At 38.6% G+C, this 26,955-nt stretch overlaps 1 protein-coding gene across 2 annotated transcripts; it reads right to left on the bottom strand.

Annotated features, from left to right (window-relative positions):
* Positions 1–886: 886 nt before the first annotated feature.
* Positions 887–25,763, bottom strand: LOC129068802 (myosin-2). 2 transcript variants are annotated; one of them, XM_054571235.1, is made up of 40 exons: positions 25,741–25,763; positions 25,477–25,519; positions 23,526–23,752; positions 23,294–23,437; positions 21,796–21,952; positions 20,632–20,659; positions 20,436–20,550; positions 20,251–20,343; positions 20,050–20,113; positions 19,295–19,393; positions 19,099–19,202; positions 18,801–18,939; positions 18,468–18,586; positions 18,230–18,379; positions 16,958–17,128; positions 16,524–16,833; positions 15,816–15,889; positions 14,874–14,961; positions 14,666–14,783; positions 13,479–13,602; positions 13,256–13,392; positions 11,564–11,819; positions 9,327–9,569; positions 9,037–9,213; positions 8,808–8,953; positions 8,631–8,721; positions 8,158–8,547; positions 7,375–7,501; positions 6,586–6,704; positions 6,249–6,445; positions 5,393–5,576; positions 5,150–5,315; positions 4,924–5,048; positions 4,453–4,761; positions 4,164–4,367; positions 3,506–3,631; positions 3,249–3,419; positions 3,064–3,168; positions 2,846–2,941; positions 887–1,170 (listed from the first exon to the last, which is right to left on the bottom strand). In XM_054571235.1, the coding sequence occupies exons 3-40, from the start codon at positions 23,730–23,732 to the stop codon at positions 1,018–1,020; spliced, it is 5,826 nt and encodes a 1,941-aa protein (XP_054427210.1). In that variant the 5' UTR covers positions 23,733–23,752; positions 25,477–25,519; positions 25,741–25,763; the 3' UTR covers positions 887–1,017. The 2 variants fall into 2 exon arrangements, with proteins under 2 accessions (XP_054427210.1, XP_054427209.1); XM_054571234.1 differs by lacking the exon at positions 25,741–25,763 and adding an exon at positions 25,664–25,728.
* Between the last annotated feature and the right edge of the window lie 1,192 nt (positions 25,764–26,955).

The following is a 26,955-nucleotide window of genomic DNA, read 5'->3' as shown; positions in this document are numbered from 1 at the left end:
GCACAGTGCCATTTAAGCCACTATAACCTTGCTCCTTATTCAGATGGATAGTTACCCTTTAGCTTTTCCTTTATGCTGTCCAGAAAGGTTACAATTTTGGCCGCGGCTCTTAACCGAATCCACCTGAAGAATCAGTCTTCTAGGAAAACTCTGAGTCATTAAGAATGCTACCATATCTGGTTTTTGCACCAAACTCATACTCCTCATTATGTGTGTTGAATATGTATTTAGATAACCTGTTTAGAGATTCATAGTTTATTGATTATATAGAAGGCCACTAAGTCTGGAAATACAGGTTAATAAACAGCTTATTGGTATTATAATATATAGAATAGTATTCTCTTTGTATTCCAACTTTATAGCCACCTTGTAACTTTCATAGGGAGGCCACATCTCACTCTTTCACATGATACCCATTACCTAATGCACATGTTATGAATATACAGTATGTTGGTCTTAATGATGAAAACCTCATGTGCTAATAATCATACTTGGGATTTGTGTTCTTGATAACAGTTATTAAGCAAGAAGAGTTAATAATCTATTTCAGACTGAATCCCCTATGTGAGAATATAGCTAGTGTTATCCTTCACATAGACCTGCAAAATTAGGTTCATGTCATGGGGAGCTGGAGCTTTCTAATATCCTACTATACCCTGGTATTAGGGGAAGGTTGGAAAGGAATACAAATGACTTTCAGGCTTCTGTTCATCAGAACTGGCTTCCTAATAAGTGACAAGTTTATGGTCTTAAACTATTACTATAGACATAAAATAGAAATGAGTACATAACTATCAGTGGTAGGTTGAATGTTATTGTTTGACAGCCCTGTGATTCAAGCTTTGGCATTGATTTAGGAGTGAGAGAAAAGACCAGTCTAAGGATATTGTTTGCAAAGTACCCTATGCTTTTATTTTCTTTGCAATAGGGTGGCACAGACAATAATTACAGATAGACATGACCAAAGATTTCACATTTTGTGACTCTCTTTAGTCATTCCATAGCATCAGGGCACGATCACTCTTCACTGATGACTTTTGTGTGAACCTCCCGGCTCTTCACCCGCAGCTTGTTGACCTGGGACTCAGCGATATCAGCCCGCTCCTCGGCCTCCTCCAGCTCGTGCTGGAGCTTGCGGAATTTAGATAGATTTGTATTGGATTGCTCCTCCTGAGAATAAGAATGAAATTGTAAGGAACCCGTACTGTGTGTACATCTTCCTAGACTCTATAGGTCTAAGGGAAGAAAGGACTTGGCATCTACAGAGAAGTTAAAATACTCAACAGGAAATGTGATTGTCTTATCTTCTCCTTGATTATGCTTATCATTGAAGTTAATTTTATGATTTATTTGGGGCTTGGTGTCTCAAAAAAATCACATTCACATTTTTAAACCAAAACATATTAAAAGATACATATTACAAGTAGAGCAAGAAAACATATAGGAGCAGAGAAGAAGGCAAGAATATTAAAGTCATGCTTGTTAATGTTTGCTATAAGATGACTTCAAATTAGATATTCTTTATCATATTAATGAAGAATTTCTTAATAGTTTCTTTAAATTAAAAAAATGTTGAATTTCATAATATATTTTGTCACTTTTTTCCTCCTTCTTTGGATGTAATTATCCTATTGATAGATTCCCTAATATTAAGTAATCCTTCCATTGTTAGGAATTGACTCCATTTAATCACTAATGGACAATCCCCTGAATAAAGTAAGGGTTTCAGCAGCTTAGTAATTTATTTTTGCTATAAATACACTCATCAGTAAAACTGCCCTTATTTTTTTTCCTCCTTTCCTTCTTGGACATGTTTTGGTATGAAGGTTATATGAGCTTCTTAAAATAATTTGGAAATCTTTCCATCTTTTTCCCATGCTCTGCCCCGGCTTACATAGCTTGAGGATTATCTGGTACTTGAAGTTTTGAAAGAACTATCTGGACCTGAATTTATATTCAGAAGTAATTGTGAAATAACTTACTCAGCCAACCTACCAATTTATGTTCTCCTATAAAAATCACCAACTTATAGATTTCAACTTTGTTGACAGGTTTATAGAGTTTACATCTTAAAAATGTAAACCTACTTGTATGGCTTGTATACTTTCTCATTTCTAATGTTGAGAAATTGTATTTTCTTTCTCTTTTTCATCAATTAAGCTAGATTAAGTGTATTCATTTTATTATTTTATTAACTCCTTAGATATTACCAGATATTACTGATATTAGTATATCAGGATATAGGACAATGTAATTAATCAGTTTCTACCTTTATATTTATTAGTACTTCTTACTTCCATTATTATTTATAATTTACTTACTGGAATGTCAGTTTATTCACTTATTTTTATTTTTCACTTATAACAAAAGCATGTGAAGCAATGAATTTTCCTTCAAGGACAGCTTTGACTATATGTTTGTAAAAATAGCATCTTCCTTGAAATTTTATTTATAATTGATAATTATTCAGCAATTTTATTTTTTATTTCCAATTTAACACAAAAATATATAAGGAAGTTATTTACTTAATGTTTAAGCATTTGGGAATTTTTAAAATATTTTTATCACTTAGCAATTTTGTGACACCCTGGCTAGAAAATGTGGCCTGTATCATTTCTGCTTTGAAATTTTTTGAGGTTTCTTTGTGGATTGAAAATTTACTTTTAAAGTTATGGTATTAATATTACAAATAATGAACAATGAGTATAAAAAGGCACAAAAGTTTTTAAGAAGTGCATAGTCTCTATAAAACAAGTAACTATTTAAGGAGTAGATAATCCAATTATTTATTAGCTTTTTTTTAAACAGGGACTTGTGTCTTGCCTTCTATCTTAAGGATACTTACAGCCTCCTCAGCTTGTCTCTTGTAAGATTTCACCTTTGCCTGAAGTTTATCTACCAAATCCTGAAGCCTGAGAATATTTTTTCGATCTTCTTCCGTCTGAAAGATTATAAAAAGCATAGAGCTTTACCTCTAAAGTACATGACCACTGTATCATTGCATATGAGTATTTCACATATATATATGAAGGAGAGCTAAGCTGATAAGAATTAGTGCTGTACCTGGTAAGTGAGTTCCTTCACTCTCCTCTCATGTTTGCGCAGACCTTTGACAGCTTCAGCGTTACGCTTTTGCTCACTTTCAACCTCTCCTTCCAGCTCACGCACCTGTGAATAAATAGAACTTTTAAGAACTTTGATCCAATGAGGCACTGGGAGCAAATGAAAATGGATTATGAGATACCCACCCTGGCCTCTAGTTTCTGGATCTGCTTCTTCCCGCCCTTCAGGGCCAGCTGCTCAGCCTCATCCAGACGGTGCTGCAGGTCCTTCACCGTCTGTTCCAGGTTCTTCTTCATCCGCTCCAGGTGGGCGCTGGTGTCCTGCTCCTTCTTCAGCTCCTCAGCCATCATGGCCGCCTAATTAGCAAATAAATCAAGAAAATAAGGAAACCTGGTAATGGCAGGTAGCATGTGCGTATCAGTAAAACAAACGCTCATCTCACATCAGTGATGGCCTTCTTGGCCTTCTCTTCTGCGTTGCGGGCTTCCTGGACAATGTCCTCCATCTCTCCCTGGATTTGGGAAATGTCTGTCTCCAGCTTCTTCTTGGTGTTGATCAGGCTGGTATTCTGGTTAAAAATAAGTTATAATTCTTTTGTCATGTTACTTAAGAATTTAGCAATAGCTATTTTTTGAAAAATTTCAGATAAAAGTTTGCAAATCAAATGATCTTCAATGTTACTTTGTTATATAGTACAATTATATAAAATAGAAATCTTACAGAATATTCAGTGTCTTCAAGTATATAGTTCACAATTAGGCCAAGTATCTCTACAATTTTATAACTGTCATTTACCACTGAGACCATTCACAGGCATAAAATTATAACAGATATTCAAACATTTCATTTCTTCACAACTGTCAATATTGATAACGAGAGTCAATAAAGATAGTAACAAAAAATAACATGTGTAGCTTTAGAATATTATAGGAAGAATATCAATAACCTATGCAAAATAAAAGAGCAAAAGATTTCTCCGTAATAACAGTGAAAATTTTGGTAGAAGTATAAAACCTGGTTGTCAAATATAAATTTAAGCTTATATTTTCTGGGACATATAAACATTTATTAAAAGTGAGGTTTTTGGTGTTGAATCCCACCTGGGTGTGCAGGAGCTGGACACGCTCACTGGCATCCAGCAGCTCCTGCTCTGCGACTTTCCTGCTCCTCTCCGTCTGCTCCAGAGTGGCCCGCAGCTCCTCGATCTCGGCCTGCAGCAGGTTGGCTCTGCGCTCAACCATGGCCAGCTGCTCCTTCAGGTCCTCCTGGCCCCGGAGTGCGTCATCCAGGTGGATCTGCGTGTCCTGTGGCATGAACGATCATTGAGACACCTTGTTCTCAGGGCTTCGGTCACCCCAGTGCCCTGGGACCATCTCCTGAATCCCCCACCTTGAGAATGCCTTGGGTGTTCCTGTAGTTCCTCAGGGCCTCGGCCGCCATGCGGTTGGCGTGGTTCAGCTGGATTTCCATTTCATTCAGATCTCCTTCCATCTTCTTCTTGATCCTGATGGCATCATTCCTGCTCCTGATCTCAGCATCCAGCATGCTCTGCATTGACTCCACAACTCTAACGTGGTTTCTCTTCAGCTGGTCAATTTCCTCATCCTTTTCAGCAATTTTCCTGTCAACTTCAGACTTGACTTGGTTCAGTTCCAGCTGGATGCGCAGGATCTTTCCCTCTTCATGTTCAAGTGATGCCTTAATGACAGCAAGAGGTGACATTAACAGAAAATGAAACCATTTGGAAGTTTTTCTGCACACCTTTTCTTTCACAAATTATGTGCTTTTTATCTTTTTATTCACTCTGAATGTGTCTAATTTCTTTCTGAGTTTGTTTATAATGCACAATTTGATCTGTACCTCTGCTTCCTCTAAAGCAGCCTGAAGTTCACATTTTTCTTGTTCCACTTGTTTCTTTATTTTCTCCAGTTCATGGATACGCTTCCCTCCTTCTGCAATCTGCTCAGTGAGGTCAGAGATCTCCTCTGTTTTTGGGTAAAAGACAGGTTGATATTTGGTCAGACAGAGGACATAAGAGAAAGGTTCTTTCAAGACGTGAGTATTACTGAAAGTGAAAGAGACTTACGCTGCAAGTTTTTGTTTTCCCGTTTCAAAGTTTCTAGCTGATCCAGGGATTCCTCATAGGCATTCTTCATCTTGAACAGCTCAGTGCCAAGAGAGCGGGCCTCCTTCTGGGAGGCCTCAAGCTCAGCATGGGTTTCCTCATACTTCTGTTTCCATTCTGCCAGGACCTGAAAAACCGAATGTGGTTACCTGCTATAAAGGGTGGAGGAAAATGGTGGAGAGCAGAGTCTGTTGCAGAAATTACCTTATCAAAGTTCCTCTGTTTTTTGTCCAGGGCTGCGCAGGCAGCGTTGGTTCTCTCCACATCGAGCATGAGGTCCTCCACTTCATTCTGGAGCCGCTGCTTTGTCTTCTCAAGGGATGCACACTTGGCATTCACGGCTTCTACATGCTCCTCAGCGTCCTGCAGCCGCTGGGCCAGCTTCTTCCTTGAAAATTATACATATTTGTAGAGAGAAGTGAATCAAAACAAGGATTATGAACTATTACCACACTGAAAGGTACTGAAAAATTTATATTAAAAATATCCATTCACTCATTTGACAAATACTGATGAGCTCCCTTTATGAACCAGATGCAGTACACAACAGTGAACTGGACAGAAAAGGTCCTTGTCCCATGAAACTTCCAAACAATAAGCAAGTGAGAAAGTGCATAATAACATATTGCTGACATAAGTGCAATGAAGAAAACTTTTTTAAAGATTAAGAGGTGAGCAACTATTCTAGATAGTCAGGAAGGCCCCTCTGAGGCGGTAACATGCTGAGTCAAGATCCTAGTGGGAGACCTGGGGAAAAATATTCCAGACAGAGGGACCAGCAAATGCAAAACGCTGAAGCAGCAATGAGCTTGGTGTGGTTGACCAACAGCAATAAGGCCTAATGGGCTGAATAATTATTTGTTGTTCTTTATGTCCTTAACTAGATTGTGGGTGAAGAGAGCAGAGATCATGTTTGCTTTATTCATGTCTTCTCAGATGGCTGACAGCGCCTGGCAAATAGGAGCTAATTGTGGGCTCATTCATGGAATCCTCAAAGATTATACCTTTCTGATTCAATATGCAAAGTTTTCTGCACATTCTCTCATATCTGTGCACATACTTAGCCTCCTCCAGCTCCTCTGTGCGCTGGATGGCGTCCGTCTCATACTTGGTCCTCCACTGGGCAACCTCGCTGTTGGCCTTGGACAGCGCCCTCTGCAGCTCAGCCTTGGATTCCTGCTCCTCCTCATACTGTTCCCGCAGCAGGTCACAGTCGTGGCGGGAGGACTGCAGGGCGTGGGCCAGGGCGTTCTTGGCCTGGGGAAAAAATTGTCTTAATTTTACTGGATATTTAAATGTTTTTAATTATTGAGTTTCAAATCTTTGAAAAGTTAATGTAATAGACTCTAATTAGGGTCCGATCATGGGAGGAAAATGAGTCTGGTAATAACAGTTACCTTTATCTCCTCTTCAAGTTGCCTCTTTAATTCCTCAATCTGTTGAGTAAATGCTTGTTTGCCCCTTGATAACTGAGACACCAGAGCTTCTTTTTCATCTAGCTGACGTGAAAATTCACCTGATAGGTGAAAGAAATAGCACTATTTTGTTAAAGTGAATAAATATTTTGCAAGCCCCTATTAGAAATAAATTTTAACTTTTAACTCTTCCCCAATCGAGCACTCAGATGATTGAATTATTTATTGGCATCTTCATGCTTAATGTTCATTTTCTGATTTTTATGGTGATAATTATTATCTGAGCAAATAAATACAGCTTAAATTCTTTTTGTTTTCTCATTCTTTCAGGGTTATAAGATACTGTGTAAAACCTGGTGATAACTGTCCAAGAAGGGAGCTAAAATGCCTAATTCTACATAGCCTCAGTTTTGTAAGTCTTGTTAGAGACTGGGTTACCCATTGCCCTGCTCAGGAATTTGGTTCACTGTGATATAGATAAAAAGAAGCTTGGTCTAAAACAGAAGCCCTGCACCTTTGTTGGAGTGATTCCTAACCCCAAGCACCCTCTCACTGTGGCCAAAAAGTTAAGGCCTTTCTGAAGCAGAGCTTGTTGCAGTCCTTTCTCTCCAATGTTGTCCCCAAGTGACCTTGTAAGTAGGTTGAGAGTCTGAGCTGTTCAATGAACCCCCCATGTTCTCTGTGGCTTTTATAGGATTTCACAACACCAAATCAGTTGTTTTGAACCACATTGGCCCCCTTCTTAGGCACCATAGAAGAGGAGGGAATTACCAGATTCCGTTTGCAAGCGTCCCCTCTGGGTGGTCAGGTCATTGATCAGCCGCAGATGCTCTTCTTCCTTCGATTTCAGCTCACTCACTTGGTCCTCTAGAGTGCGGCACATCTTCTCTAGGTTTCCCTGTGGGAGGAAAAGCAAAAGGAGTAAATGAAGACATTTTAACAGAATTTTGCTTTAGCTACAATTTCTTCTAAAACAGAAAAATATTTAAGTTGACATATGAAATAAATCAAATTATTTTATGTGCAACACCCTGACCAAATAGTACAGACAAAAAATTTTCTTTATACTTTATGATTACTGGCTTAAGGTGAAAATATACACTGGAATTTTTTAAAAGCTAATCATGAAGCTCTGTTCAATATAAAAATTATGTTCTAAATTTAAAATTTTATAAGAATTTTATGGTATATTTTCTAAAAACATGTTCATAAATATTTCACTGCCTTTATGTAGAGACACTTCATTTACTGGGTAACTGAGAATATTGGAGACCTGTGTTCTTCAGTTGGAGACCTAGAGAACACAGACAGCCTATGTTCAAAGTTGGTGCTTTTATTTATTGATGGTATGATAAGGGCAGTGTGTTTAACTTCTTCAATTTAAGATTCTTTACATGTTCGGTAGAAATAATACAAATACTGTCTCTCTTACTAACCTCCTGGATTACTGCATAGAACAAATGATATAATGTGTGTAAAGTGCCCTGTGCAAATGATGATGTGTACATAAAGGATTATTGTTGTTAACAAACAATTTCCCAGACCCTGTGGTACCTTGGCTTTAGAGACTGTTTCTACATTACTAGCGAGGTCATCGATCTCCATCTTCATCTCACTCTTCTCCTTCTCCAGCTTCTGCTTGACGCGCTGCAGGTTGTCTATCTGCTCCCCAAGTTCAGCTACACTGTCTGCGTGCTTCTTCCTCAGGGCGGCCGCCGTGGCTTCGTGCTGCAGGGTGGCCTCCTCCAGGTCCCTGCGCATTTTCTGGAACTCGGCCTCCCTCTTCTTGTTCATCTCAATCTGGGCCGAAGTGGCGCCCCCAGCTTCTTCCAGCCGCTCGCTGATCTCCTCCAGTTCCCGCGAGAGGTCAGAGCGCTGCTTCTCTGCTTTGGCCCGAGAGGCCCGCTCTGCCTCGATTTCCTCCTCCAGCTCCTCGATGCGGGCCTGGGAGTGATGAAAAACACAAATTTAGTTTATGTTAGTAATTTTGCCATGTTAAATTACACTGATAGAAAGCACGTACTTACCTGTAACTCCTTGATCTTCTTCTGCAGCTGCATCCCAAGGGCTTGTTCATCTTCAATCTTGCTTTGCAGATTGCTAATTTCAAACTCTTTCCTTTTTGAAAAGTAGTAAAAGATAACAATTGAATCCAGGTCCACCGCTGGAAGCAAGCTCATAAGTATAAATTCCTTTATACTTACTTTTTGAATTTTTCATCAAGTTGTTGTTTTTCATTTTCAATGTCCATTATGGACTCTTGGGCCAACTTGAGGTCACCTTCAAGTTTCCTCTTAGCCCTTTCTAGGTCCATGCGAAGTTTCTTTTCTTGCTCTAAGGACCCTTCAAGCTAAACATAAATAATGTTGAGTCAAAAGGTTAGCTTAGCCTTCTTTCAAAACAATTTTTTTTTCTTAATAATCCTAGGCTTACATCATCCACTTGCTGCTCTAGCTTGGTTTTGGCTTTGGTCAGGGTGTTGACTTTGTCCTCTTCTGCCTGCAGGTCATCCAGCGTCTGCTGATGGGCCTCCTGGAGGGCCTTCTTCTCCTTGGTCAGCTTGGCTATGGTTTCATCCAGGCCTGCCATCTCCTCCGTGAGGTTTTTCACCTTAGGAAGTAAAAACACTTTGTATTATATGCTGTATTTTGGTGGACTCAGTTTTTTGCTTGTATTCCATAATAATAATAAAAACATAAACTTTTCCTATATATGTTTCATACCTTGTTCTCTGTGGCATGTTTCTCCTTTTCAACCTTGGCCAGTGTCAGCTCAAGGTCATCAATGTCTTTCTTCAGTTCTGAACATTCATCCTCCAGTTTCCTCTTCTTGGCCGTCAGCTCAGCATTGATCTCTTCCTCATCCTCAGCTCTTTCAGTCACCTCTTTGATTTTGGCCTCGAGCTGGATTTTGGTTTTGATCAGCTGGTCACATCTTTCCTCTGCATCAGCCAAGCCTTCAGCTTCCTTGATTTGGAAACAAAATCAAAATTAGGAAGAAAGAATGAAATATTTCCAATGATAACAGTATAAATTTCTGCTCTTTGTTCTTTGAATATAAATTTTTATGAACCATCTGCTGTGTGTAATGCAGGATACTCCACATTATGGGACAAACAAAATATATCAGATATTCTCCTATTCCTTTGGAAGAGTATATACTCTTGTCCCTTGGTACCCCTGGGGGATTGGTTCCAGGATCCTCTCATGGGTACCAAAATACACAGATGTTCAAGTGCCTTATATAAAATGCCATAGAATTTGCATATAACCTATGAACATCTTCCCATAGACCCCAAATCATCTGTAGATTATTTATAATGCCTAATACAATATAAATGTTATATAAATAGTTGTTATACTATTTACCTATACTATTTAGCCAATAATGACAAAAAGTCTGTACATGTTCAGTATAGACACAACCATGATAGGTCTATGTGTATAGCGCATGTCAGCAATAACATAACATTTTCAATTTATAATTGGTTAAATTCACAGATAAGGAACCCATAGATATGAAGGACCAGCTATGTTCTACAGTAGATTGGAAAGTCTAGCCCCCCAAATCTATCATTGATTCAGAAAGCAATTAGTGATGTAAGACTTCAAAGAAGTTGTATCAGAGATTGTTTTGTGAATGAAATGGCATTTGAGTTGGGCCTTGACAGATGAGTAGGATTTGGTTTTTAGAAATCAATTTATGGAGGGAGGGCAGGAAGAGAGAAGGCATTCCAGCAGGAGAAGTTCAGGATGCAGCTGCTACTGAACTATTTCTCTTTGTGATACTATAGGACAATCCTAGTCATGCTCTAAATTCAAGTTAAGCCATAAAGTGATTCCTGTAAAAGGAATTTTACAGTAGTAAATTCCTACTGTAGTAAATACAGCAGTAAAAGATATTCCTGGCAACCAGCTATGTTTCCAATTAAGAAGGTTGAGGGTATGAAGGAAATGAGAGAGAAATCAATATAGACATTTATCAGTAAGCCTCCATATCAGCCTTTGAATACATAAAAGAATACAATGTGCTGCATATAACCATGTGGTGGATATAGTCACATGGGACAGATTCTAAGCAATCCTCTATAGACAACAGGAAAAAATTCAGGATGGATTTGAAGAGTGTGAGGAAGGGAAAAAAACGTCTTTTTCCTTTTGTAATCTACAAGAAGTTGTTACACACCCCAGACTTGACAGAAGAGAACAGTCTTAATCAGTAGGAAAAAAGATATGATTTTGTGATGAGTAAATTATGTCTTTCAAACCAAATGAAAGACAGTCTTAAAAATTACACATTGGAGTTGATGGAAGCAGCTCTAAAAGGACTGGTTTGGGAGTGAGTGGTGAACAGACTGGAGGGAGGAGGAGTGAGTTGAGGTGGGGAGGCAGAGCAACTTAGTGCAGCGGCAGCAACCTGGGTATGACCTGACGGGGCGCTGACTGTGCAGGTGGATTGGAATGAGAAAGTCTGAGTTTTGGAGATCAATAACAAGCAATCATTCAATACAATTTGATGTAGAATACTGCCATTTTTCACCTGTACACATTGTGATTTAAGATGCACGGGCAACTAGAAGTTGAAGGAAGTTTCAGGGAAAAAAATAGTCTCTCTGTGCTATCCTCCCCTTAATGTTCTACTTGGGATAGTGTCACATTCAAATCACTTTCAAGGACTGTCTTCAAAGGGAAAATAAGTCATAAATCCTGTAGTATGATGAAATTGTGTAAAATGGAAGACACCATTCTGCCTCAGTTCTGTCTTATTGCCCTCATGCTGGTTTGGGGTGTTTATTGGGCAATGAAGGAATATACAGACTTTATTAGTTCAATCAGAATGTTTTCACTTTCTCCCTACAGTGAGTGTCTCCCACACTGACTACCCAACTTAATGTTGCTAGTGACCAGAGTTCTGTACTTGCATCCTGATTAGCAGTACCCAGCATAATACCACTACGTACAGCCTGAACTTGGAGCTGCAAGTCATTTTTCTCTTTCAAAAGTGACACCATCTTTTCTTCAAGTTCCTTCCTTTTTGCTTCTGACTTGGCCAGTTCTTCTTTGGTTTTCTGAAACTCTTCCTTCATGGTGGCCATCTCCTTCTCCGTCTCCGCGCTCCTGAGGAGGGGCTTGATCTTGAAGAACAGTTTCATCCAGGGCCAGTGCTTGACATTCATGAAAGCACGAATGTTGTACTGGATGCAGAAGATGGACTCTCTGGAATGACACAGAAACATCAGTGTAGATTGATGCAAATTAGATATTGTGTGGATGATGACATTAGATGAAACCTTGGCGGTGAGAGTTGTAGGTGCTGCCCCTACTGTGTTTCTCGTACTTTAAAAATCACAGATGAAAGAATTTGATTTTGTTGTGATGGCCAAGGCCTCATCTATCACTCATTTCTCTAATTCAGTGCTTTTGAAACTTTGCTGTACATAAGAATCATTTGAAGGGCTTGTTAAAATATTGGTTCCTAGGCCTTATCTTCAGAAATTCAAATTCAGAAGATCTAAAGTGGGGCCTAAAATACATTGTTTGCAAGGGATGCTGATGATGCAAATCCAAGGACCAGCCTTTGAGAAGTGCTGTTCTCTGTCGGCGCTTCTCAGAGTTTTCTATGAGAACAACATTAAAGAGCCGTGAGGGGAAACTAGCCCCTGAGGGATGTGGGATATGGGATAAAGGGACTCATTAAAAACCTAGAATTTCTTTGAAAATCTTGGGCGTTATATTTTAATATTGTGTGAATATTGCATTCTACTCTATAATATCATCACATTTGTTTTAATCTAAATTATTTTTAAAAGTAATTATCCTCATATTTTGGCAATTAACTGTCCAAATATATGTCCAGTGGGTCATGACCACACTTACGATCTTTAATTAAATAGAATACAATACAAAACGTGAGCTCAACTACAGATGACATAAATAAAATTTGTTTTATATAAATTATTTATATAGTTATGCATATGTACATATATACAGATGAATATATAGGTGACAGATAGGAAATTAACTTCTCACTATGGGTCTCATTCTCACTATGGGTCCTGCAGTTTGAGACACCTCACTCTTTAGTCTCAGAACTCTGTCCCTGCATTATATTAGTTCACTAGAAAACTATGTACCTTAGAAACATTGCATTCACTTACTGAGAGAAATCTTTCACAGATAAATGCCCTTAATATTTTAAATCATGATAGTTTGATAATGGAAATGATGGAGTTGAAGACGTTCTTTCTGTGTCTTGTATAAGATCACTATTGAAAATACTGTCAGCCATGCAGTTCAGCGTGTTTTATTTAATGATCCACCCAATAAATTCATATTAGAATCAAGTGCTAGGGCAAACTTTATCTCTGCTTACTCACTGGTAGATTTTTTTTCTTGTTAGATGAGAACTACATACACTCTCTGCTTCTCTCTTTCTCTCTCCATATATCTTTTTTACCCAGACACTCCAGATGTATTCCATGGTGATGATCTCTACCTAAAGTTTTGTGGTACAGGTATGTCCCCACTTCAATGCAGGATTCATATTCATTCTTTACTCCTTTGGTGGCCTTACCTATCTGAGTCTTAACTGTAAGCCATCTCAAATGTGTTTCTGAAGAAGGAAGACATGAATAAACAATATATTCATATACCTTCTCTCCACCATCTTCTGGTACTCCACTCTTGCCAAAAACCCTCTACACCTGGCCTGGGTTCGGGTAATCAGCTGGGCCAGCTTGTCATCTCGCATCTCCTCTAGGAGCCCCAGAAGACCAGCCTTGAAAAAGACCTGTGTGCAGGCAGTTGTAGATCAGAAACTTTACATCCACTTCAAAGGCGCAGGGATAACATCAGGTAGACTTTAGAGACCATTACCTTGGTGTGACCAAATTTATACTGGGTGTGGTCGATATCAATGGACCCAAGGAGCTTCTCAGAAGCCTTCTTGCTATCAATGAATTGTCCTTCAGGGATAGCACTTGCATTTAATACCTTATATCTGTTAAAGTAAATAGAGTTTTTTAAAACTTGGTTTACTGATAACACTAATAGTAGCTAACGTTAAATAATCTACTAAAAATCAGTTTTTAAAAAATATTTTATTTTTTCACAAGAAGGACATGGTATATATGGATAGTTCATTGATGATTTTTATTCCATTTTACCTTCCTGCATAGCTGTAACTTTCTGCTTCATCAGGCCTTGTTCTCAGGCAAGGGTTCTATAATCTTTTCACATTTAGATAGATATGACCAATAAAATATAGCATTCTATCCTTGTTAGATGCTTTTGCTTTTTAAGATCCTGAGTCCAAGAAAGCAAGTTTTAATAAGGAATCTGGTAGAAAGTACTCTTTAGGTATGAGGAACTGTTCTAGCCAGCTAAGGGCAAACGTAAGAGTGCTTTAGGTATTGGACACTGGAGTTCTCTGTCAATTCCCCCAGATCCAGACAGGAGAGACCAAGTGCCTCTGGCAGTTGCCCAGCCCCTTACCACTTTGCCTCCTATTTGATTCTCAAGATGACTTATCTAGGGAGGAGAAAGAAGAGCTGAGGAGCAGTTACTGTGGCATGGTTCTGGGAAACTAGTGTGTGAGAGAAAAAGATAAAATGCCAAAAAATGGTTTGATAACTATGCATGCATGAGAGTTCCCAACTCAGTCACTGAATACCCTTGTGACTTCTAGTAAATAATTTAATTTCGTTTAGCCTCAATTTATTTGTCTATAAAAAGAGGTATCGGTAGTACTAGCCTCTATTGAGTTTTTGTAATGATTAAATGAGATAATCCAAATATATTAAGCACTCAAAAATGGTAGTATTCATAATTATTAAAGTTACTGTATACATCTATGAGCTAGCCCAGGAGCTTCATTAATTCAAGGAAGCTGCAGAGTTCTCAATATGTGCTATATCTATATTTTAAAGGTGTTTTGAGACTTATAATTTTTTGCCTTTTGTGGAATACTAACAAATAAAAGTATATTTTCCCCAAATTGTTTTTCTTGCATTAAATATATTTATACTAAACTTTAAGGTACACTGTAATTAGGAGAGCCTGACCTCTGTTTGAAGTCTGCATAAAGGATTCGGCTTGGGAATCCTTTCCTACAGATGCGGATGCCTTCCAGCACACCGTTACACCTCAGCTGGTGCAGGACAAGTTCATGCTCCATGGCCCCTAAAAAAATACACATTTATTTCATTGCAGAGTTTGTTAAAAAGGAGATATAGCTGTCATACATGGTGCTTTCTCTCTAGAACTTCTTACCAGGAGTTTTTGTCTCATTGGGGATGATACACCGCACAAAGTGTGGATGGGTACTTCTGAGGTTGGTCATCAGCTTATTCAAATTCTCCTGTAAAATCAGGAAAAATCTTGTTATTTCAGACTTTAGACATGGTTATTAGCATTTTGATGATGTCTATAAAATCAGTGTGTAAGATCGAGTTGAATGACTAGTATGGTGCATTTTCACTTAAGGTAACATCATGCTGTTCCTCCTGAGATGCAGTTTCTGCCTCTGTACTTCTTTCTCCACTTGAGTGGGCAGGAGTTACACATACAGAGCAGTCTGACACATGATTCTTTCTATTGTGTACATGTACTATCTTTCTACCCCTGGCCACCTGTTTACATTCAAAAGGCCATTGACTTCCCATACTAGATGATCATACTTTCTTCTGCTAAACTCCATAGTTTTCCAAATAAGAAAATACAAGACTGCACCACATTTGGACTTTTTTCTCATAAATATGGTCCCCTTTCCTACTATATCAACATTTATGGCATAAATATTGTCTATAAAGGAAATAATTCTACCAGTTATAATTGAGAACTGCCTGGGTTAAGAACAAGGATACCACACTAGGTTCCTTACAGACTAGCTGTTAGATTTTCATTAGTTTCACCAATTATTTTGTCTCCCTGAGTACAGGTCATTGCTTATTTTTATGACTCAACTAAATTATGAATGGCAGAGTATTAAGTTTTATAAAATTTCCTATAAAACATTGTTTATTATTTGGCTTAACGTGAAAGGTGAGCTAACAATTTCTAAGTAACTTAAAGCTCTTCTTTCCAAAGCTAGATCAACAGATGAAACTAGTTAATGACAGCCCTTATATAAATGAGAGTGAAAAGAAGACTCTATGATTTTAAAAACAAATTCCTAAAGTAACTGGAGAATGTCAAGAACAGTTTTGTCCTTACTCTGAAAAGGGCAGACACTGTCTGGAAGGAAGAGCCCTTCTTCTTACCACCTTTCTTGCCACCACCACTTGCCTCTGGAGAAAAAATAAGAAAAGATGTTCATTCAAACACAGTTTTGAATCAACAGGACTATTAATTGCCTGTTTGCTGGTTTCTATGCTGAAGTGAGCATTTTTTGACACCACTGACCTCTCTGTTTGATCCTGAGTGAATCTTACGTGCCAACTAAGTTTGCATCCACTTTTCTGTGATTTTTTTTTTTACTCCACTAGGAAATGAAGTGAAAGGCCTTCATCTCACTGTGTAGAGATGGACTCCTCAATATTAGGGCATTTGGGGCACTGTAATTTCAGAAATGATCAATAAAACTAGAGTTGAGATGAAGTTTGTTATTATATTGCCTTAAATATCCCAGATATCAAATAGCCAGCAGATGTGGAGGGAGAAGCAGGAGAGAATGAGAAGCCAAGGCATTTCTTTGGCTGAGCTCCTGACAGGTTCTAGCTGACCATTTGCAGTAGGGTCTCTGTCAGTGCAGGAGTGAGCCATAGGTATATAGTGATTACAGTGCAGCTTACTTACTTAAAACCTGGGGACACACTGCGTTTGGCCTGGCAATCCTCCTGCCAGGGCTATGAGGTCACCAACCTGAATCTAGCACCACATTTTGCAATATTCAGAAAAAGTGTTGGATTTTTTTTAGCATACCTGCTTCAGCGCTTTGAGCCCCAGAGAAGAGGTAAGCTAAAGTTTTCAGTGAAGACTTCTGGTACAGCCCGACCACAGTCTCGTTCAGCGGGTCCTTGTTCTTGTCAAGCCAGCCGGCAATATTGTAGTCTACGGTGCCCGCATAGTGCACCAGTGAGAAGTGGGCCTCAGCCTTGCCTTTGACAACCTTGGGCTTCTGGAAGTTGGCAGACTTTCCAAGATGCTGTTCATACAGCTTGTTCTTGAAGGAGGTGTCTGTGGCCTTGGGGAACATGCACTCCTCTTCCAGGATGGAGAAGATGCCCATAGGCTAGAAGCAGACCACATACAGTTATAATTTTGTTTAAAGAGTTTTCTCTGTGCATAGAATTAAAATAAGATGCAAAGAATAATTTAGTTGCCACAAAACATGGTTTCTGAAGTGTAAAACAAACCTTCTCGATGAGCTCAATGCAGGCGGCCAGGTCCATTCCGAAGTCAATGAACTCCCACTCGATGCCTTCCTTCTTGTACTCCTCCTGCTCCAGCACGAACATGTGGTGGTTGAAAAACTGTTGCAGTTTCTCGTTGGTGAAGTTGATGCACAGCTGCTCCAGGCTGTTGAACTAAATAAATAGATGCGTTTACTTTTCTCTGTAGCAAATTGAGCATTCTTAAATGTAGGACTTTTTAACTGAAAAATATGTCAGATAGTCTTTAGATATCCAAATCATTAGGGGCTTGTGAAATCTGATGTTTTCTCCGCTGCTATTTATGTACAATCCTAAATCATTGTTCATACACTTTTTCTGCACTTAAGTTTACCTAGGTATTTTTCTGCATTCCTACTTAATCGTATCATGTTTATTTCCAGTAACTTTCGCATTTTCTGTTGACTCATTTAAAAGCTAATTTGTGGCCCATTAGAAGCTAGCAGGGAGGAACCTCTGTGTTTGGAAAACATAGTGGTCAGCATGACATGTGAGCAATCATTGCCACCCGTATTCTTCTTTAATTTGAAATGAAAAAATAATTGAGATACCAAATATTATGCACAGCATGTTAATACACACTTGTATATTTTAAATGCCAGTATGTCAACATTACCTAGATTAGCTAGATATAAATAGCAGAATTAATGTGAAAATTTTCCCCTATATTTTCCATATTTTCTGCAATTCCAAGTTTTACTTTTAGAAATTGAAAGAAAAGGATAAACTTCTTCAAAACTATAAGAAGGAAAAATGTATTTCATATTCAAATTTGTATTTTTATCCCATGATGTTACCTTAATGAGAATTGGAGTGATTTGACCTGAGTTTATTAATGCTGATTATAAGTTACTAACATTTTTCTTAGCTCTTACTATCAACCTACATATTTCTGAATGATTTTTCCACCATATATTCAGAGCTACACAGTTTTACTTTGATTTCTTTATGTGAACTTCATTTTGCATTGTGGAATTTTTAGAACTTCCTCCCCACTACACCAAGCTGATTTCTAACTCCCTTCTGGTCATGTAGAAAGTTAAAGAGCCTCCATCAATGCATTATTTCTTATAGAAGTAAAATTGACAGTACAATATATGAAACAATCACACCCTTTTAAGTCTTAGCATAATTTTTGACAATATTAAGAAAAGGTCATAATAGTCACAATTCCTTCTCATCAATATTTCCATTACATTAAGATAAAATCCTATAACCAACCACCTCCATACTCACATCGAAGATCTCAAAGCCAGCGATGTCCAAGACCCCAATGAAGTACTGCCTAGGCTGCTTGGTGTCCAGCTGCTGGTTGATGCGGGTGACCATCCACAGGAACATCTTCTCGTAGACGGCTTTGGCCAGAGCACCCACTGCATTGATCACCTTGAAAGACAAAATTATATCTCTTGAGATTATTAGAGGATGGTAAAATTCTTGCATCCATGGCACTGAATATGAATTATGTACATACCTGCTCTACCGTTTGGCCTTTGGTGACGTACTCGTTACCGACCTTGACCCTGGGGTAACAGAGGGCTTTGAGCAGGTCAGCAGAGTTCAGACCCTGGAGATAGGCTGCCTTGTCAGCAACTGTAGAGACACAATTCAGGTACCCAGCATGACCTACTATACGCCCACATTTCACAAGGGGAGAGTAATTGGTGAATCACTTTATAGAAGATCTCTGTGGGGAGGAACTTGTGCACGTTCATCAAAAGCTCTGCTCTAAAGGAGACATGGGTTTGGCATGGGTTTCTGTTGCCTAGATTCTCCCATTAAACACAGATGGAGCTCCATTTGGTACCTTCAGTGCCGTCTGGCTCAGCTTGCTCCTCACGCTGCTTTTGCTTGAATTTCATGTTCCCATAATGCATTACTGCCCCTGTGAGCTTATAGATGGATACTCTCTCATCAGAAGTGAAGCCCAGGATGTCAATGGCACTCTGCCAGGACAAAGGAGGATAGAAAAGTGAGGGCAGAAGACACTAATTTATTTAGGAGAATTTATACTATCTCCTAACCACACACCTACAGCAGGTCACTATTGTCATTCCCATACATAATGGATTTTTAAAATGTGTGTGTGTGTGTGTGTGACTTACATCTGTGGCCATCAGCTCTTCCTGGTCATCAATGCTGGGGACTGTGATCTCCCCTTGGCTGACGAAGGCATAGTCATATGGGTTGGTGGTGATCAGGAGCATTTCTGGGCACACAGAATTCAGGAGATACATTTTACATTGGAAGATATTAATGAAATGATTAAACCCTAGCTTACAAATGTATGTTCTTTCTTACCAATTAGATCTGGCTTCTTGTTAGACATGATCTGATAAAAAATATGGTAACTTCTTTCTGCCTTCAGCTGGAAAGTAACTCTAGACTTCTCCAGAAGGTCTGCAATGCAAAGTAGACATTGGATTATGGGGAAATTGTAAAGTTTCTGGAGTGGCTTTGTCACTTGGAGTCATTAGCTACATTTCATTGGCCCCCTGAGATTTCAGCTGAATGTTCCCATGGGGTACCACATACTACATCTCCACCATGGCAGTTGCTCTTCCCATCTCTAGAAAGAAACTAAAGCATGCTGGCCCAAAGCATATTCATTTCTCATACAGAAGACCCTTGATATATGAAATGTAATTGGTTCTTGATAACCTCTCCCTCCCCCAGTCTCTTCTGATTTTATAATAGAGGGAATACAAAAAGCAAAATTTGTCAAGGCTCTGACTAGGAAGTAATCACACTCAACCCAGAGGCAACTCATTTAACACTAGTGTTAGTTTTTTTCTTAGGAAGATTTGAAACTAATTCTGAGGCTGGAATAATTCAGACAAGCCAACAGCTCCTGGCAGTTCCCACAGATTCATTAGCTCATGACTGACATGGATAAAGCACACTGTGGACTCTGGGTAAGATTGGCATTAACCGTGGGCACGTTTGGCAGCAGACTGGTGTTTCACAGGCTCCAGGCTCAGCAGGAGCTGCAAAGATGTTCCTCCAAACCATCATTTGTCATCCTTGGATTCCATCTAGGCGGTCCTGTTACTCACATGTTTCAATATCAGCAGAAGCCAGCTTCCCCGTGGTCCCAAAGTGGATCCTGATGAATTTACCCTTGCAAGTGAAAAAGATGTTGTTATGTACAAAGCGTGGAGCACACAGGAGAGACAAGATTGCAATAATAATCGTTCAGACATGCTTTCTCTGGCATTTAAGGGCTGAGAAAACCCTTCTGTGACCAAGACACTTACAAAGCGAGAAGAGTTGTCATTCCTCACGGTCTTGGCATTGCCAAAGGCCTCCAGTAGGGGGTTGGCACTGATGATTTGATCTTCCAGAGTCCCCTGCAAAGACGGGAGCAGTGCTCACATCTGAGGCTCCAGACTTCCCGAGAGCCCCGGCAGCCTTGATTCTGACTCTGGCTCCTCAGACTCACCTGCATTTTACCAGAAGTAGCTTCCTCCTTCTTTTTGTCCCCAGTAACTGCAATTGTTGCAAAGTACTGGATGACACGCTTGGTATTCACAGTCTTCCCTGCACCAGATTCTCCGCTGTCAAATAGAAACTCAGTCTATGAAGTTCCAAAGCTGGCAGCTATCACAGCCATGAAAAGAAAGCATAAAACTACTTACGTGATCAGGATTGACTGATTCTCTCGGTCTATGAAAAAGAGATTGTAGACATTTAATACTGTTTTCTTATATATTTATAACTGGTAATTCAAATAAAATGGAATGAACTTAGTATTTTTCAGACGTAGTATCTTTTAGTAGCCCCTAGGACCTGAAGGGCCTTAAGCCTATTACCTTTTTCTATATTCTCCTGCTCCCTATGGTTCCCCTCATTCCCCACCTAATTTAGCATACATGCAATCATTTAAGCAGAACACTGAAAAGAAGCACCTGATTTTTCTATTTATATCTATCACTAAATAAATATCAAAAATGGGCTTGAGTCTTCAGCTGGATTTTGATAAGTTAATGGCATTTATAGGTACAAGGAATAATGAAAATATGTACTGGAGATAATTTCAGCATTTGAAAAGGAGTAGATATACTAAAGGTGGTAACTTTGGAAGTAATCATGGCTTTAGTCATTTTTTTAGGAAACAGTAAAAGTTTATTTTGTTGTTTTATTCTACTTGAAGAGGAATTCTCTAGGCTCTTTCTCCAAGGTGCAATAGTACCTCAGATTGGTCTAACTAAGATAATATTCTAGGAAGAAGATTCATGGCTTCACTGTTCTTATACTAGAAACACCTTAAAATCTGGAATGTGTTCAGATTGGTTCTGAGAAAATGGTAATAACATTTTGCCATGCTCAATGTAAAGAAACTATTACTAGTCATAATTTTGGTTATGAGGATAAGACCACAGAGGCAAATTTAAATTTACTTTTCTGGTTTTTTTTTTTTTTTTTTTTTTTGGCTCTTGGTAATAGAAACACACTTTCTATGTGTGATTGTGTGTGTGTGTGTGTATGTGAGACATACATATATATATAGGAATGTTTATATTTTTCTTCAAGCTGATTTAGTTTCTGAGTTATTCAAAAGTAAATTTTGTAGCTATGACCAACTTCTGTTGATTATGAAAAGTTTAAGAGATCATTACCAATTTTGTAATAGTGGGGATTGCTAGTCATCTTTACACTCTCTCTTTCCTGGACTATCTCCCTCACAGATCCATCAGCCTCAGCCAAAGGGGACCATCTCAAAGAGAGTGTGGAGATGGTTCAACTCTATTTTCCATACGGTTCTTCTCTAAGAAGATGCACATACAGAGCATTCAGCTTACCAGTCAGCATGAACTGATAGGCGTTGTCAGAGATGGAGAAGATGTGGGGCGGGGCCTCCTGGCGCTTTTTGCCTCGGTAGGCAGTTACCACCTCGGGGTTGTACACCGGCAGCCACTTGTAGGGGTTGACAGTGACACAGAAGAGGCCTGAATAGGTCTGTGCAAGGGAATATGAAAGAATAACTACTCAAAGTCCATTTCTATTATTTGTACAATTCACTTATTAAATGAATTATAACCTAAAGGAGCACATTAAGTAAGTAAGGTGCTGATGCCTTACTTCTTCAAGGCTTCAGTGTAAAAATTAGTTGGAAGGTACAACAATGAGATAGCAAAATTTTTGAGAGAAGGGGCCACAATTTAAGTTTATTCCCATTTCGATTTGTCAGGGATCTTCATATAACAGAAGCTCCAAAAAGATTTTTATGTGTAATATGAGATATTTTTCTGTATTTTAAGAAATAAGCATATTTATTATATAACACTAAGATAGTCCAAATTAATAAAAGCATAAATTTGGATACAACCTAAGTGCTGAACGATATGGGTATGGTTAGGTGAACTATGATAAATCTTTTTAGGAAATATGACACAAGCATTTATAAAGGTAAATACTTCGCAAAATACTATTACATTATAAAGAAACAGAACACAAAATGTTGTAAATACACTATGGTTACAATAGGATGATTTTCAAATTAATGACAATGGATCTAGGACAGGCACAAACCAGTAAGAATGGATGCTGACTCTAGACACTAGGGTTTGTATAGGTGCGGTCCAGCTGAATATCAGCTCTGGCTAAACTGTACAAAATATCAGTGTAACCTAATAACTTCAATTAAAGATATGCACTTAGCATGTATTATGTGCCAGGCCTCTGGGAGGCACTAGGAATGAAACGTAAATGAGACAATGTTCCTTGAGAAACTCACAGTGCACCAAGGAGATGGACATATAAATGAATCATGGTCAAAAAACGTGATCAGTGTTATTGCAGGGCCAGAAACAATAGGACAGAAAATGCAGCTCTGCCTGGGAAAGTTGAATGCTTTCATCAAGACATTCCACACTGAAGGGACGAGAATGCACAGATGCAAATTGCTGTTATTTTGGAGGAGTGAAAATGAGCGAAATTTAGTCTTTAAAAACATCACATTTAGGAGCTGTCACATAAGTTTATCTTTTCTCTCTGGATGATTCTGCTGCTGGAATGAAGAAGTGAGGTTGAAATGTAGGCATGTAGCCTACACATAAGTAGTAAGTGCTCCAAGATTCTGTGGTAAACTCAGTATGTGGAAAATGGCCTTGCTTAACTTCGGATGAGAAGACAGGATAAAGTGCCAGTTGCTGTGTGGTACCTTACGATAGCAATAGTCAAACTTTTAACCCTACTAGTGAAAGCAAAATGAGTCACTATCTGTGACCCAATGATACTACAGTGGAGGCAATGGGCTGGCAAGGTCCAGGTCATGGTCACTCTGTGAGGGGCACTCACGTAGATCATCCAGGCTGCATAACGCTCTTTGAGGTTGTACAGCACAGCGGGCTCGTGTAGGTGAGTCATCATGGCCATGTCCTCGATCTTGTCATATTTCGGAGGGTTCATGGGAAAGATCTGATCTTCTTTCACTGTCAGAGTCTGGTAAACAGAAAAGATAATTGTTCATATCAATTGAGTGACCAAACAAAAGAATCAATGCAGTGTCGGCTCCTGGGACTTCACTCACCGCTCCTGCTTCAGTCTTTACGGTCACTTTCCCTCCTTCTCTGCTCTGGATAGTCCCTTTGACAAAGGATTCCTTGGGCTCCACCACAAAGACAGAGGTCTTGGCATCAAAGGGCCTATTCTGGGCCTCAATGCGCTCCTTTTCAGACTTTCGGAGGTAAGGAGCAGCCTCCCCAAAAACAGCCATTTCCTGGTCGGAGGAACTCATGGCTGCCGAGCACAGAGGTCCTAATGGAGAAGATGAAACATTTCACGCTAGAGATCCTGGACTGTTGTGTATATCAGTAAATGTCTATATTGATGATATTTCAAGGGCCCCATTAGAAATTCCACCAGGCAGGTCTACTGTTACACTGTGCCATAGTATAGTGACTGAAACAAACAATCACAAAGACTCCAGTGCATCAGGGGTCCCTGTGTACCCAAAACTGAGCTGGGGGCTGTACACCCATTATCTCCTTTTATCTATCAAGACTGACATTCAAACCAGAGACCTGTGTTGTAGCATCCACATGTTGCTAAGGAACTTGTGACCTTGGGTTAGGCACTTGATTTTTCTGAGCCTCAATGTCTCCATCCTTAGAATAGGGATTACAATATCTACCTTTCTTAATTCACAGCCTGTGAGATATAGTGTAGACCCTTTTTTAAAAAAGTTAAAATGATGATGGGGAAAGCAACTTGAAATAGTTCAGACTACTATTTAGATATAAAATATAATTTATTATAATGTAACAGCATTTCATTTCTTGCCAGGTGATGTAAGAGGACTTTCTTTCTTCCTTTAGATGTTCATCCAGAACTGCTCACATTCAGTGGATTTTGAGGGATTGTAATCTCATTTACCATTTTTTTCACTTGGGTGCTTAGTAGAATTTCTCTAACATAATTCTTTGCATATTAAATGCAATTAATCAGTTTAAGCCAGTTAAACTAATTAAAGATAAAGCCACAGCAAATGTTATCCTCATCCTTCTATATTGAAGGGTTCTCTTTGCTTTCCCAAATTTCCTCCTGAAGAATGTAGGCTCAGGCTGCACCATTCTGTGTTACCTGCAGGCGGCCAGTGGTATCAGTAAAATAAAAGATTGGGTAAAGGATGTTCCTGTAGTCACTACATGATCCAATTACTTGAAACTCATTGTAATCAGCTATCCACCAATCTCCCTTTAGAAATGCAGCCTGCAGTAGCAGGGCAGATTGATACCTTTACTACAGATGTAACAAACATTTCACAGTGTTTTTGTTTCATAAAACACTCAGCACTGGGCAAGGCAGCTATTTTCAACCTCTTGCATCTCATGGCCCACATAAACTAATCACTAAAATTCTGCAGCACACCAGAAAATATATATTTTTTTGTCAGTCTGACAAAAAAAGATATAATTTTGATTCATTCATACCAGACAGCTGTTGTTGTGTTGGCTATTGTTTTTGTTTTTGTTTTTGTTTTTTTAACAATCTCAGGGAAAAGAGGCCAGTGCCTTTTACTAAATAGTCAGGTATTGTATGTTTTAAAAGTTCTTGTGGCACACCAGTTGAAAATCATTGGGGTAAGGTAATGTTTTAAAAAGATTTTAAAGAAGTTTAAAGGACCCACTTTCCTAGGTACTTCCTTTTTATTTATTAGACATCATGTTTACTAAATGAAATCTCATAGCAGGATACATTTTTGTCCAATTTGAGACTTTTAACAAGGGAATCTTAGTGCACACGTTTTTTTCCTACAGAAACAAAACTATATTCTCTTAATGACTATCCTTTTGCTAAAATGTCACCCCATCAATAAAGATCTGGCATTGTTCTTCCTCTCTCCCTTTCCAGCACCTTCCCTGAACTACAGCTATTAAGGTATTTACTGCGACAAGCACTTTTTTGAAGGTTGCTAAGTGACATAAATCCATCCCACAGTCTTGCATTCTCCTCCAGGGACTGGTTAGTCTAAATCTTACCTCGTTAGCAAGTGAGAAGATATAGCCTAGAAGTGAAACAGTTCTGTAAAAGAAAAGGGAAAAGCAGTTGATTAGTTAACCAAAACCAAAACAAAACAAAATCCCATTTGTGGCATTATTTGCTATTGCAAACAGAAGGCAACAAAAGCCATGGGTGGAAAACGTGCTGTATCAGAAGGAGCAGTACCAGAGATGGCAGCTGCAGCCGACACTGGGCAGTGTGGCCAGTGTCCTTCTTGAAAGTCCTGTCCTGTTCCCACTTACCTTGGAGCTTTTTAAAGCAGAACGAGTCAGTGTCATTCCAAGAGCTCTTTTATATGGATAGCTATGGAAACAATGCAGCTGCCTCTTCTTTCTTAAGTCAAAAGAAATTGTTTGGCAAAAAAGTCTTGGCAGTCTCACGTCCCTGCATAATTCTATTCATATTAAGAATGGTTGGATATAATTAGAAATACTTTTCTTATTGAGTATGTGGATAACTCTCCTATGGATAATTTGAGAAGATGATCTGAATGGAAGGTTCTTGCTGATAGATAAAGAGAGTGACTGGGCGGTCAGAATACCTGGCTTCCCTTGTAAATTCTTCCTGGCCCTGCTGGGCATGCCACTCATGCTTGCCTTGCACTACTTTTCTTATTTCACATAGGAAATGATAAAAATAAAATACAAATATTTATTTTCATTTTGTGAGGGTTAATTCTTACCTGTTGGTTTGTCCTTTCCTGCCCTGCAAAACTAAGCTATGTGCCTTTAACAGTGTAAAAAGAAAGAAGGTCCTCTCTTTATAGTGTTCTCATATTGTAGTTTGGGGGACTGTTCTTACTTTCTCAGTTTTGCTTTTGCCCAGCTGGTTCTTTACATAGCACAGTTTCCTGTTCACCTATTTGTTTGACTTGCCTGCAACAAGAAAGGCTTAATAATTCCTAATAGTAAAAGGTGTATTTAGGGAGTACTTATCAACATTTTTTCATGTCAGCACACCTAGAAAAAATATGATATATTTGAGTAGTATGCTAGAGTGATGTATGAGTGATTTGGCTATATCTGTAAGGGGCTTGGTGAGAACATTTCTTTATGTGATATAAATATAATAAATATAGCCAACATTGAAGAAAATATTAAATACTGAATGTATCTACAACTTCCTAATAACATCATTTTAAAACTTAAGGAGCAATTTTAGCTAAATTGAAAGAACAAAACTCATTATATCTGGTTTTATACTTGAAATAATGACACATATTTCCTGATTTAAAAATTTTTTTAAATGACTACATTCAGCATTTGCCTTCTTGATACTTACCATCATGGGGAAATTTTGCCCAAGAAGACAATAAAAATATAAAATCATGTTTTTTTACAACTATTGAAATTATATTTAAAAAATTTATCAGCCCTTTTTTTCTGTTCTTTGACAAATATGTTAAAATTTCTAGGATAATGAGAATAAATTTTACATCTGCTTGAACTCTTTTTTTA

Source organism: Pteronotus mesoamericanus, unplaced genomic scaffold (assembly GCF_021234165.1).
Source record: "Pteronotus mesoamericanus isolate MK-2021 breed Mesoamerican mustached bat unplaced genomic scaffold, CSHL_Meso_final contig_22, whole genome shotgun sequence".
In the NCBI taxonomy this organism is placed as follows: Eukaryota; Metazoa; Chordata; class Mammalia; order Chiroptera; family Mormoopidae; genus Pteronotus; species Pteronotus mesoamericanus.
Note: the sequence above shows the minus strand (reverse complement) of the source record. Positions and strands in the feature narration are given on the sequence as shown.